This window comes from Musa acuminata, chromosome BXJ3-9 (assembly GCF_036884655.1).
Source record: "Musa acuminata AAA Group cultivar baxijiao chromosome BXJ3-9, Cavendish_Baxijiao_AAA, whole genome shotgun sequence".
NCBI lineage: Eukaryota > Viridiplantae > Streptophyta > Magnoliopsida > Zingiberales > Musaceae > Musa > Musa acuminata.
This window is the reverse complement of record NC_088357.1, coordinates 21213380-21226787: the sequence shown is the minus strand read 5'-3', so window position 1 is coordinate 21226787 and position 13408 is coordinate 21213380. Positions and strand designations below refer to the sequence as shown.

The 13408-nt window shown below is 35.8% G+C and overlaps 1 protein-coding gene across 4 annotated transcripts; it reads right to left on the bottom strand.

Moving 5' to 3' along the window:
• Positions 1-6037: 6037 nt before the first annotated feature.
• Positions 6038-10089, bottom strand: LOC135648501 (exocyst complex component SEC15A-like). 4 transcript variants are annotated; one of them, XM_065166253.1, is made up of 3 exons: positions 9778-10089; positions 6879-9270; positions 6038-6296 (listed from the first exon to the last, which is right to left on the bottom strand). In XM_065166253.1, the coding sequence occupies exon 2, from the start codon at positions 9258-9260 to the stop codon at positions 6891-6893; it is 2370 nt and encodes a 789-aa protein (XP_065022325.1). In that variant the 5' UTR covers positions 9261-9270; positions 9778-10089; the 3' UTR covers positions 6038-6296; positions 6879-6890. The 4 variants fall into 4 exon arrangements, with proteins under 4 accessions (XP_065022325.1, XP_065022323.1, XP_065022322.1 ...); XM_065166251.1 differs by lacking the exon at positions 6038-6296 and having other exon boundaries at positions 6717-9270; positions 9640-10089; XM_065166250.1 differs by lacking the exon at positions 6038-6296 and having other exon boundaries at positions 6717-9270.
• Positions 10090-13408: the final 3319 nt, after the last annotated feature.

Here is a 13408-nt window from a genome sequence, read left to right as displayed (position 1 = left end):
AAATTCTGTGCTGATAATTTTATGATGCGAATTTTACATGATGATAAGGTTGTGTGCTTCAATAAAATATTTACTTTGATGTTGGAATTTTGTGCTTTCATGCTAAAAGTTTCTATGATGTTGTGATCTTCGTAAATGATGAGCATGTTATTATACAATGATGCAATATCATGTTTACTTTGATGATTATGATCTCTATTGAGTATTGAGAAGTTTTAATCATACATGATACAATATCGGATTCTTAACTTTTGGGTGATATAAGCACTGATGATATTACCTCATGCAAGTAGTGATGAAAGGCTATGATAAAATATTTTATAAATGCATGAAGTGTTTATACATATCTTGATGTTTGATTCATGGAAGTTATTGACAAATGCATCTCTCACATATTTCACTCTTTTGAATTTTTAATGAGAAATGGATTTGATGTAATGCTCTTCTCACTATGAAGTTTTATTCGTGAATTTTTTCTTTCATGTGAGACTCCTCTCCCATGAATAATTAAAGGAATTCCAATGGATATATTAATCCTTGATAAATGAATTCTCATGTGTGATAATGAAAGCATTTGTGTGATAATTTTCATAGGGATTTGATTTCATATTAGTATCTTGATCCTTTTCATTAATCCCTTCTCTTTATCAAACTGAAAGCATGTTTTAACGAAAACTTATTTATCATTTTTGCCTTGATTCAAATCATTTCACAAATTTAGTTCTTAATGGATTCCCTCCTTACCTTCTTTCCTCTTCTTCATGCAAAATGTGATGACAAAGGGGGAGAAGTTGTTGGACTCTATCGTTTTAATGTTGATAACATTTAATGATGAGAAATTTTGAGTGTGAAACTTGCTTGATTTTTTTTACCACACTTGCATGGTTGAATTGTTCTCCTTTTTTGTTGATGACAAAGGGGGAGAAATAATATCAAAATGTGATAAATTAATGACAAATGTATGCAATGTATTTCATCATATATACTTGAAATGTTTGCTTGATAAATTTCTTTCATTATGATAAGATATCTAGAGCTTAACTTGCTATTTTGTAATTGATATCTTGCCATAGAATGATGAATTGCTATCTTTGTCATCTTTCATATTTGAAATATCATACTTGAAAATGGATATCATGCCTTGACATCATTTTGATAAATACTTGGCATCGTATTTTGAGAATGATAGATCATGATAGGAATTGTGCATGTTGATAAATTTAATTAACTTATCTTATCGGTTTATTTCTTGAATTCAAAGGCCTTAAATTCAAGAATATATTTTCTCAAGTATGGCATATAGATAGGGGGAGTTAAGATTAACTCTATCATCAATTGATTGTCATCATCAAAAAGGGGGAGATTGTTGAATCTCGGATTTTGATGATGAAGTCAATTATAATTTGTTTGATCTAATATATATGTTGAGAAAAGTGTGCAGGATTAACTATAATTACAGTAAGACATAAAGCAGGTGTTGTGTCGAAGTCAAGATCGAGATCTCATTGAGAGTTCGAGAGCTCGACGGAAGTCCGGACGTTCGTCGGAAGTTATACCGGAACCAACCGAGAAGTCTAGGAGCTTGCCAAAGAAGCTCATCGGAACTCACCAAGAAGATCATCGTAAAGTCTAGGAGCTTGCCGGGAGTCCGCCAGAACATTGCCGAGAGTTCGTCGGATGTTCGCCGGAAGTACGTCGGAAGCTCACCGGAAGAGTAATTGACGCACTGGAATAAGAAGTAGTATAAATTATGTATTAATTATCATATTTAGAGCATAAATTAAGTTAGGATTGAGAGGTGATCCCACTAACTTAATTAGGGGACAACTGGGCCCTTAATATGGCTGAACTGGCCAAAGTGAGCTACCAATTCAGCCCCTAAAAATATGGTCGGTGGTGGCACCGTCAGGGCCGGCGGTGGCACTGCCTAGAAGGCAGTGCCGCTGGATTTCTAGGCAGTGGTACCGCCTAAACTGGGTGGTGGTGTCATTGGCAACGGTGGTACCGTTCTTGTTCGGCGATGGTACTGCCTAGTATCAGATCAGCGGCGGTAGTACCGCCTAGTAACGACGGTGGTACCCCTAGTACCCCGGATTCTGGAAATGTTACACTTTTTTGCTCCAATTTTGAAGCCATTGGGGCCTATAAAAACCCCACCCTTTTCTGCATAAAAGGGCATGAAAGTATTGGCTTAATCTTGAATTCTTGAGTTATAAAAGTGCTGTAAAAGTTAGAGTTCTCCTCCTTCATCTCTTAACCTTATAACCATCTAAAAAAGAGAAGTGAGACTTATAAGGGTTATCTCCTAAACCCAGGAAAAAGAGAAAGTACTATAAAGAGGTGTTCAGTCTTCACCTATTGAAGGAAGGCCTTTACTGGATGCCGGTGATCTCGTCGGATAAAGAATCTGAAAGTGGATGTAGGTCACCTTGATCGAACCACTCTAAATTTTGGTTTGCTTTTCATTTGTGTAATTTACTTTACTGCAAACCTCCTTAATCTTCTTTTACACTTTTACGAAAACTTTCAAGTCCAACTTATCTCTGAAATAGATTGAATCGAAACCATTTTCGTCGGAATTGATTTTAAACGAAATGAACAATTTTCTAAAATCGCGAAAATTTTCTGCTGCACTAATTCACCCCCTCTCTTAGTGTCGCTCTTCATCCTAACACTTAGAATGTTCTATCGCAAGAGCATAGAGTCGTCTAGAAGAGTACTTACAATATTCCTCCCATCAAAATTATCTTTTAAGAAATCCTATTATAATTAAACTTTCTTTTTATTAATCGATAATCTTAAGTAAAATTTAATTAAATTTATAATATATCTTATTTAATTAGATAGGACAACACAATCTAATCTAACTCATATTATAAACTTTCTACATCATTATACAAATGTTTCAGAATTTTACAGATCCATGTCAAACTCACTAGTTCTCAGATAAAATTTTACGGATCCATGCGTCTCAAGAGTCATTTGAGATGGACTAGTTTTCGTTAATGCAAAGCTACACCACAAAAAGTATAATTCTAAACTACAAACAATCTTATAGTTTGTAAATAGCTTTCTGACTGGAGAAGTGATTTCTAGCAATACTTATTCTTCCATTGAAGTTAGTAAGATCAACGGTGCAACAAGAAAACTGCAATGTTTTCCGTTGTGTTGAACTGTTAGGGAGAATCTATATCCATGTACTGGCTTTTTATCCCTTGATGGCATCAGCTAAAGACACCTCTTAGTGTGAATCTTAAGTTAATTCACATCTATCATCAAAACATCATACGTTATTTTCTTTCTTGAGAGTAATGATCTCAGTTCATTTGCTAACCAAGCATATTAAATTGGCTGTTCTCATAGTGACTGTCTTAACAGAGCTTGAAGTAGTATATCCATTGTTTACCATTTGGCTGAACTGCTAACTAGGAAATTAAGAGATTATGAAGATATTTAATGTATCTGTAGCTTCATTAAATTTTCCCTTGTTCCTATGTTTATGCAGAAAAAAAATGTTGTAGCCAATAATTGGTGATTGAATTTTATATACATAAGAAATGCTTCCATGTTGACAGTAAGCTCAACCATTTATCAACCAAGTTTATCTTGATTCTACAGAAGTACAATTATGCTTACAGTGGTCTACCTAACACTTATCTCCAATGCAACAAACTAATAATCTTCCATGAATAGATGTAGTGAGATTGCAAATTTATGTCTGATAATTTAGGCAGGAATTCATTTAATGCACATTACAAATATACTCTTTTCTAACTATCAGAGTTTGAAACCTAGTTTCTCCATATGGCTATCAATTAAGAAAACAAATATCATAAGAAATTACAAGACATAATTCATTCATTCAAAAGGAACCATCTTTAATCGACAACCTCAGTCCTATATATAAGCCGACCCCAAATAATTAAAACATTACAACTTGTTGTTGTATTTATTTAGATGATGAAATTGGAGTGATGGATATGAGGTCAGATCATGATTGATGGCATAATACATATTTTAATAATTTCTTATCATAAAAATAAATAATCAACAAGGACAAAATGGCGATGCTATCGATCGAAAACATTTCTTATCCTAAGTTGGCACACTCACAACCCAGGTCATGAGAAGGTATTTGAGATGGTTCTTTGGGATATATATATATATATGTGCACAACAAGTCAAGCCAGTGTTGCCACCCATTCATTAGTGACTCATTGCATGAAGATCTGAACCGAACTCAGATATCAGAATATTTGAGCCAGAGAAAAAGTAAAGAAAGTGGTGACCTGAGAGGATGTTCCCTAGCTCCAGCTTACATATACACACCACTGAGCATCTGAAGGAGAGGGTGAAATGGATAGGTTATCATAAATATTAAGCTCAGATGCTGTAGTTAACAACGGCTAAAACCTTTTAAAGAACTGATGAAGTCGTCAGAGGTTATGTTGTTGTTGGAGGCCACCATGAATTTTAGTAAAATTAAGCGCTAATGTGTCTTGAAATGGGTGTCACAATGACAATGATCAACATCTAAGCATTTGACATACCATGTTTTAGGTGTGATCGAAGAGTTGGAAGAAGTCGTCTCTTTCTTTAGATGAATATAGAGTTCTGAAGGATGCAAAGAGACGTGGAAGCAAGGCATCAGATGGATTTGGATTTGTATACTAATCTAGAAAAGCAATATAAAGTGAACGGCACCAGTAAAAACTAAGTATAAACCCAGTGAAATTTAATTATTAATCCAAAATACTTATGCCCAGATTAATGGTAATAGATCCATTCAAGCTATCTTCCACTTTTGATATATGAATAAATTGCTTTTAGCCTATTCATAATTCTCTCCTATTTGAACTACTGACCGCACTCATTTACTATATCGGTCCTCATACTATTATCATGATCTAACCTGATAGAATAATTAATTCATTAAGTTTTATTGAGTTAGGTATTATGGTTGCAAAACACAAGTGGTAGTAAGGGACAAAATAGATTCTGTACTACAACCTAAACAAGGCAAAACAAAGTGAGAACTAAAAGACAAAAAAAAAAAAAAAAAAAAAAAAAAAAAATATATATATATATATATATATATATATATATATATATATAAATGCACACTAAAAATTATGATAAATCATCAATGGAGTTGTAGATTTGAGAATGAGCTTGTCAGCAAAAACATAAAAGTCATTTATTATTATTATACTTATAAAACTTATTGAAAAAATAATTATCATCAGATTTTGAAAACAAAGATTAAAAAAATCACAACATATTAAAAATATTCAAACAAAAAAAAAATTCTAAATCCACACTAACATCAAGAAATTATGATAAATCAACAATGGAGTTGTGGATTTGAGAACGAGCTTCTTAGCAAAAACATACGATGAGTGAATAAAAATCATTTATTACTATTATACTTATACAATTTATTAAAAAATAATTATCAATAGATTTTGAAAATAAAGATTAAAATATCATAACATATTAAAAATATTCAAGCCACGTAAGCGTCGAACCTATTACTTGGGAAACAGACGCTCTACCAACAGAGATACTGGCGCCATTTTTGTTAATGTTAATATTTTATCTTTATAAAAGTGTTTCTGATTAATGCTCAATATATTAATTAAAATTATTAGTTCGTAAGAACAGTTCATGCATGAATTAGACTGAAGTAGATGAACCAGATCGTTGGATTTCAAAACATTGATTCATATGCATCGAATAAATCTTCATGTTAAAACTAATGCAAGAAATCTTACAACACAATAACCAATATTTTGTCCCAACTCCTAACATCAGCAAATTAATAATGCAATAACCAACCCAATAAACTTTAGTAGGCATAATTGCATTAAATCTCTGAGAAAATGTCAAGTTGAAGCTTGTTGAAGCAGGCAAATTGTTTCCTGATCCCACTTCCATATTACATACACAAAACTACAACAAGAACTCATCTCTTTGTTCTCTGTGCTTCTCCTTGGTCTTCAAAAAAGTTCTAAAACCAAATCAGAAGATTGCACAAGGAGAAGAATGATAGAGTTGCTGGTTATGGCTACAAGAGAACACATAATTGTTGTAGTTTACTGTGTTACATAGAAAAAGCAAAGAAATTTACAATAACCTAAGTGGCAGTTCAACTATTTGGGATTAGATTTCAGCCAACATAGTATGACAACATAACTGAAGTTACAAACTACACAAGTTATTTTACATTACAGCAGATGCAACCAACAGAATCTCTCATTGCAGTACTCCCACTCTTATGATGACCAGAAAAATCACTGTAGAACAAGGAACAATGAAAACAAGGTCAGCGTCTCACTATAGTAGAAACTTAGGACATGCAGATCAAGTACACAACGAGGAAAGGCTTAAAGGGAAGTAGAATACAGCATTAAAAAGGAATATATAACAATGAATCCATCTTTCAAACGGCCGAAATAAATACTCTGACATGAGCAGCGTTAAATATATTCCAAACAAAAAAGTGTGTTTGGTTCTTCGTACATACATCACATAGGGAAAAATTCAAACATCAACAACTCCATCTGTAATTAAAATTGCTAAATCAAATTTCACTTGGTAAAGTATTTCTAAACATGACTAAATCATGTCATGGAAAAATTGAATTTGTATGGTAAAAGTTAGATTTAACTTTTCTAATGTGATACACGAAAATATTAGAAGACAATTATGGGAACTTGAAACTAATGTGTTGCATACTAATTTCTTATGGTAACTTAATGGAGGTTCTGAATGATTGAACTTGAATTAAGTAGATAATCACAACATTCAAGAAACGAAAAAAAAAAAAAAGTTCTACAGGGAGTCTATAAATCCATAACATGATGACATATCCCGACCGCATGATCAATTCAACTGAAATCTTTCAGCCTCCTTTTCAACGTGTCCATTGACTTCTTCCGAGAATTTTGCTTTGCATTCCGGTTAGAAAGGCTCCCAAACAACCTATCTGGTGAATCCTTTAACTTTTCACAGATAGTTGCAACCTTCTTGTAGTCCAGAGCACCATAATCTTTCTCTCTTATAACAGGATCCACGAAATCATCAGGCTGATTGCTCAGTAAAAGGTTCACCAACTGCCTCGATTCTACTAAACAATCTCTGAAAATGCAATCCCTCTTTAAATCGCTCAGACCTGTGCTTTGAAATCTTTCATCTGCAAAGGCTTCTAACATTTTCAGATCATTGTCAATGCCAATGATGGCATTGAGGTTGAACCTCTTTAAACTCTCACTAAGAAAAGTTGCCACAATCGAATCAGAAATATGATGCAATGCACCAACCCCAACTTTGTAAAGAGCATCTAAAGGCAAAATCTGCTGAGCAGTAGAGATCAATAAGTCAAGATAAATAACAACTTCATGAATGTAATCATTTGCATGTTCGGGGGCTTCATCAGCTGTCCAATTGATGCTGTTCATGAGGGCAAGGTACTCATCCAACTTAGAATCAACCACATTCAACAATGCATTATAGGCAGCATTCTGCGATGCCTTAAAAACAGCCTTAGCAGTCAATCCAGCATGAGGCCTCTCAACTAAGTGTAATGGGACTGAGCAAAGTTGGGCAGCCTGCCACAGGAAAAGATCACAAGTGTGCTCAAGAACAGCTATGTTGGCTGCAATTTGCATTGCCTGTGATACACCTAAATTACCAGTATGGATCATGCTCAACAGAGCTTCATTCAGCACATCAATCATAAGCTTGTCGAGATATTTCTTTAGAACATCATAAAAGTTGATATGACCTCCATATGATAGATAGCTAACTGAGTCCTCAATAAAGGAACGCACTACACGACATGCATCTGGAACAGAGGAAGAGAATGGTGCAATAAATGGAAAAGCTGGCACTGTATCCGAGGACTGAAGATGAAATGACACCACATTCATATTGTACTCATACTCTTTCTTTATCACCATCTGTTCAAACGTATCACTTGCGAGGATGTCTCCTATTTGCTTGCGGCATTCACTAAGGAGAAGTTCATGGTACTTGTCTCTGCTGTTATCAAGAACCTCAAGCAAAGGTGTTACCTGGTACCCATGACGCAAAAGAGTGGCACCAAAAAGAGTAACAAAGTCTTTGATGAGTAGAAGGTGGTTTGCTGTGTTCGTATGAGAGAACTGATCCTCTAGAACAGATTTCATCTTTGACATAGCTGAATCCCATAAACTCTCCACCTGACTCTCCGACAACAACCCCCTAGAAGTTCGCAGAACTTGAGCTTCCACGATGAAAAACCCAGCAATCTGTGCAAAGAAGGGTTGATGAGATTCAAGGAAGGGCAGTGCTGACGAGATCTGCAGGTCTAAATTCAGCTGCATTAGCCGGTTATTGTAATAGTACTCACAAAATTTTTCTTGGATGCCCAAGCATGTGTGTATATGGTGCGAACGATATAAAGGAGCCAGGTCAAACTCTAGCACTGAATCTTCATCAATATTCTCACAGTCCAATGCATACACAGGATTAACACCAGATCGACTCTGCTCTTCAGCTTCCCTCTGGTGAGCCCGCTTTTCCTCATCCCCTTGACGGGCCGAAGCAGCCTGTCCTATACCCAACTGCCCAATCTCCTTTGCTATGCTCCTTATGTGAAGAAGCCAATCATTGAACTCACTGCACACTTTTTTCTCTATGTGCAGCTTAATTGCAGGTATTTGCTTGTCAATCACCTTCCTCAGGGCCTTAAGTGGAGTGTTTTGTAGGTAATCTTTCTCGATCAAGTCCAAGATCTTCAGTGCAGGGTAGAACCGATTGTTTGCAACATGCATGTTGCAAGCCAAGCATAGTTTTGAGACCTGCACACATACCTTCAACGTTTGTATGGCCTCTGTGACATTTTTCTTAATCAAGTACAACTCAAGGAGCTCATCGAGCTTCAACAGAAGTGCACTTGCCACCTCTTGTAGCCGTAAATTCTCACTTGATAGAGAGCTCTTGAGATCATAAGCATCAACCAACACACCCCGTAACTCATCAACTGCAAGGATGAATTCATCGTAATGAAGTTTGCACAGTTCTTCAATCTCCACTTCCTTCTTCCTAACAACATTCCTGAGTTGGTGCAAGAGGGCCTCAGGTTTTCCACACTCAAAAGCATACCTAACAATGGGGCCTAAATCCTCCCCATTTCCGAGCGACCGCATGAGGACCACATCAATCCCTCCATCCCCGTTTTCTGCTGCAGTTCTCTTATTGGATGGAGCGTGCATCATTACCCCAAATCTGCAACAAATATGAGTAAGGCTACTATATTTTCACTAGTACCAACAACAATCGGTTTTGCTTTTTTCAAATCTAGCAGGCAAATCCATAGACAACGCAGAAAGAAGCAACGAGAAGATCCCTCCATCAAAGCTTCTCATCTCACTCGACAGGAAGTCACTCAGAAACACAAACAAATTACTTGAACCATATCAACACAAAATTCTCTTGCCCTGCGCTAATCTAAGCATCAAGAGAACTACTTTTGACTCTCTTTAAAAATGCTATTTTTTCGCTAGAACACATTCTTGAAATGTGAATGAAGAAAGAGGCATGGGTACCCCGTTGAATAAGCGCATCTAGAACACCGGAAACCACAAGCAAACATACCGAAAGGCAGCTCCTTTTTCCCGTAAACGCAGAGAAACAAGAATCACAATGCAGGGTTCTCTCTTGAAGAGACAAATGGGCTTGTAAATCCACTGAACAGGCACATCAAGAACGCAGCAAAACCACAAGCAAACATACCCAAAGGCAGCACCTTTTTGCGCGGAAACGCCGAGGACAGGAATCACAAGGCAGGCGCCCCTTGAGAATCACACGCAAAAGCAAGGAAAAAGGAACCTCGGAATGCTTCCTTTTGGCTAGGGCTTCATAGGAAACGGGGAAAGCGAGGGTATCTTTGCTCCCCCCTCCCTCGTTGCGATCTCCCTAAACTAATCTTTTCGGTGCCTTGATAATAGTAAAGCAATCCACATAGTATCCTCCCGGTGTCCTGTTAACGTTGTCGTTTCTTCTCCCATTCCTGCAGTCCGCCATGACTATCCAGGAGTACATTTGCGCAGAACTAAACCCAACACATGAACCCCATGAAATTATGATTCGAGACGGACCGGCCCGGACCGCTCGGCGCCGGGCCGAGCCGGTCGATCAAAATCGGGTCACCTCAGACGAATTAGAATCGATGGATCAAATCCTTACTTCCTCGATTCGATTAGGTACGAAGAAGATTGAACCGTAATATGAAGTGATCTGCGAGACGGGCTAGAACAAAGGGCTCGGACAAATTTTATCAAGGACGGCAATTGGGCTCGGTGGCAACGTTGATGGTGATAGTAATGCTATTGTAGGAGGAATAATACTGATGAACGCAAATGCATTCGCAGTTAATGATAATGATAGCATTACCGGTAGAGAAGGTGATAATGAAGTAATAAGTTAGTTAGTCATAGTACAACTAATTCGATAATTTGATGATGATGATAGTAGTAATAATAATCTAACAACATTATAACTAGAATCATCAATGACAACCAAATAGAACTGATTTTTTATTCGGTTTGATTAAAGTAAGATAGGTCGGTCTAAATGAAAATCGATTTGAACCTATCTATTCGAATCGGTTTAAGATTGATTAATTAGTTTATAATTTTAAATAATTTAAAAATATATTTTTAAATAAATCGATTTGATTTAATTGAATCGAAAAAAGCTTGTAAGGTGTTCGGAACACCTACTTGAAAATATTATTCTATATAATATTTATTAATATTGTAACTGTCAATTAAATGAGAGAATATATATATAGCATCCCAACAAGACACTGTCACTTTCGAAAGCGAGCATGGCATGTCTATTAGCCCATGATTGAATTCTATGTCAAGTTTTCGTTGGCCACGAAATAATGTTGTGTTGCCCATCGCAAGCATAATATATGTTTGTATTATATAATTAACAAATATGCTATAAAAAAGATGAGTTTTATTGACTAGATTAATATTTATATAAGTTTTAATGAAGAGATTTTTCTCAATCAATCACTCAAATTACGTAATTAAATTAGCTACTCAAATCTATGATTGATCTTTAAATCATATATTAATTGAAAATATAACGAAACATGCATGTTGTTCTATATGTACCTTTATCATTATCTTTTATCATGCCTCCTGTAAGATTGAACTTTTATTAAGGATGTCACTCTTGGACCGATGTAATTAAAATGTCTTACGAGCGAAAGGTTTTGTGAGAGAGTCTGCTAACGAAGTATGTATATAGTAGATTGGCAACTTGATCTACTATATAGTTGATCAGAAGTATGTATATAAAAAATACATAATTAATATTTGACAACTTGATCTCTAACGAAGTGGAAGTCGATGACAATGTATTTCATGCATGAGTGGAATAGTAGATTGGCATATAGGTAGGTGGCACCGATATTATCACAGTATATTGTAGGAGTAGAGTTGGAGATGATGTCAAGTTCCTATAGGAGATTGATGAGCCAATTAAATTTTGTAGTGGTGGTGGTGATAATTTAGTATTCAGCTTCAGTGGTGGATCTTACAACTGCTTTCTATTTCTTAGAACTTCAGTGACGTAGATGTTCTATCATTAATGTTACCTACCCAATCAACATCGATGAAGGTATGAAGATGAAGTGATTAGTGTTTATGAAGAAAAAGTCTATGATTAAGAGTCCTTTTTAGATATCATAAGACTCGTTTTATTGCATACCAATGCATAGTGGAGGGTCGATGAATAAATTATAATAATTTATTGACTGCAAATGAGATGTTTAGACTTATAAGAGATAAGTATTGTAAGGAACCAATTACTTATAGGTACTATATGGGATCCGTAGTAAAGCTGCCATCATATTATTTAAGTGATTCAGTAGTGGAGAGTAGTGTGTCAACTTCTTTGGCATTCTGCATGCTTATCTTTTATAGTAGATATTGAATGTACTTTTTTTTAGATAAAAAAAATCCAAAAGATGTGAACATTGCTTCCACTCCCAAAAAGTAGCTTAGGGTTCCTAGATTAGAGAATCAATTTGTCAATTGCTTAAGGAATTGCTTGATTTCCATAAGATTATTACCTGTAATGATAATGTCATCTACATACACTAGTAGATATATAGTATTTCTCTTTTGTTTTGTTGTTGTAAAAATAACGAAGCGACAGACTTAGAGTTGATGAAGCCAATTGATACAAAAAATGAGCCAAGTTCAATATACTAGGCTCTTGGAGCTTAATAAAGTCCAAATAACTTTTCATAGTTTGCAAACATGGTTTATATATTAAGGATGGATGAAGCTAGAAGGTTACTACATAAAGACATCTTTAGTTAAGATATCATGTAAGAAAGCATTGTTGTTGGTGTATGTGCTATAGAAAAATCTAGGGGCAACATCACATGCCCAACGGAAGAACATAAAACAAAATCACAAATTTCCCAAAAGGTGTTCATCGTCATGCGAAGATTGATATGCAAGAACCCGCAAAACTTAAATCCACATGTGATATAGTATTTTTACCTAGAGAGATCATATATCCTTGAATTCCTACAGATATGTGGGATTAAATGAAGGAATTCAAATGCCCTCCTCTCTAACGGTGACCCACACCTGCTATCCGAGGAGGAGAAGGGGAGAGGAGAATAAGAGGTGGCAACCAAGAAGCCTCTAGCCTATGAGTATTTGATTCCCTCCTATTTATAGCGGTCCCTTGTTAATTTAACCTTAATGGATCCTACTCTATTGGCTACTAGATCTTCATCCAACTATCGAAGTCATTTATATTAGTGGATCTCTATCCAATAATCTCTAAGTGGCTCTTATTGGATCTCATCCATATGATCCAATAATTTATGAGCTTATTAGATATCCAATAAGATAGGGGGTCTAATGTATATCTCATATCCGAACCTCTATTCGTCGCAACACCTATCATATGTGTGTGACTCTCTAGGCCCAATATCAAGCTGGCCATGAGTCATATCTGTTAGAACTCCTTCTGGCTTAATGAATTATTATCCCTATAATAATTCACTCAACTCATCAATTGCGGATGTACTAGAGCACTACACCGCAATCCCCAAACGATATAGGAGAATCCAATCATTTGGACCAATTTGTCCTTAGTTACCGTGTACTTATAGTCCCTTATCCATGTAAATCCCAGAGACTATATACCGGGTATGGTGTTATCACGTTCATACGATTTCTCCTCGAGTCTTGCTCTAATCGGATTCTCCTAGAGAACTCTTTCTTTTTCAATCTAAATGACCTTGGCTAAGGATTGTCTGAGCAAGAACACATGGGATATTTCTCTCATGATACCGAAAGCAGATGATTCTCTATCGACACTCAAT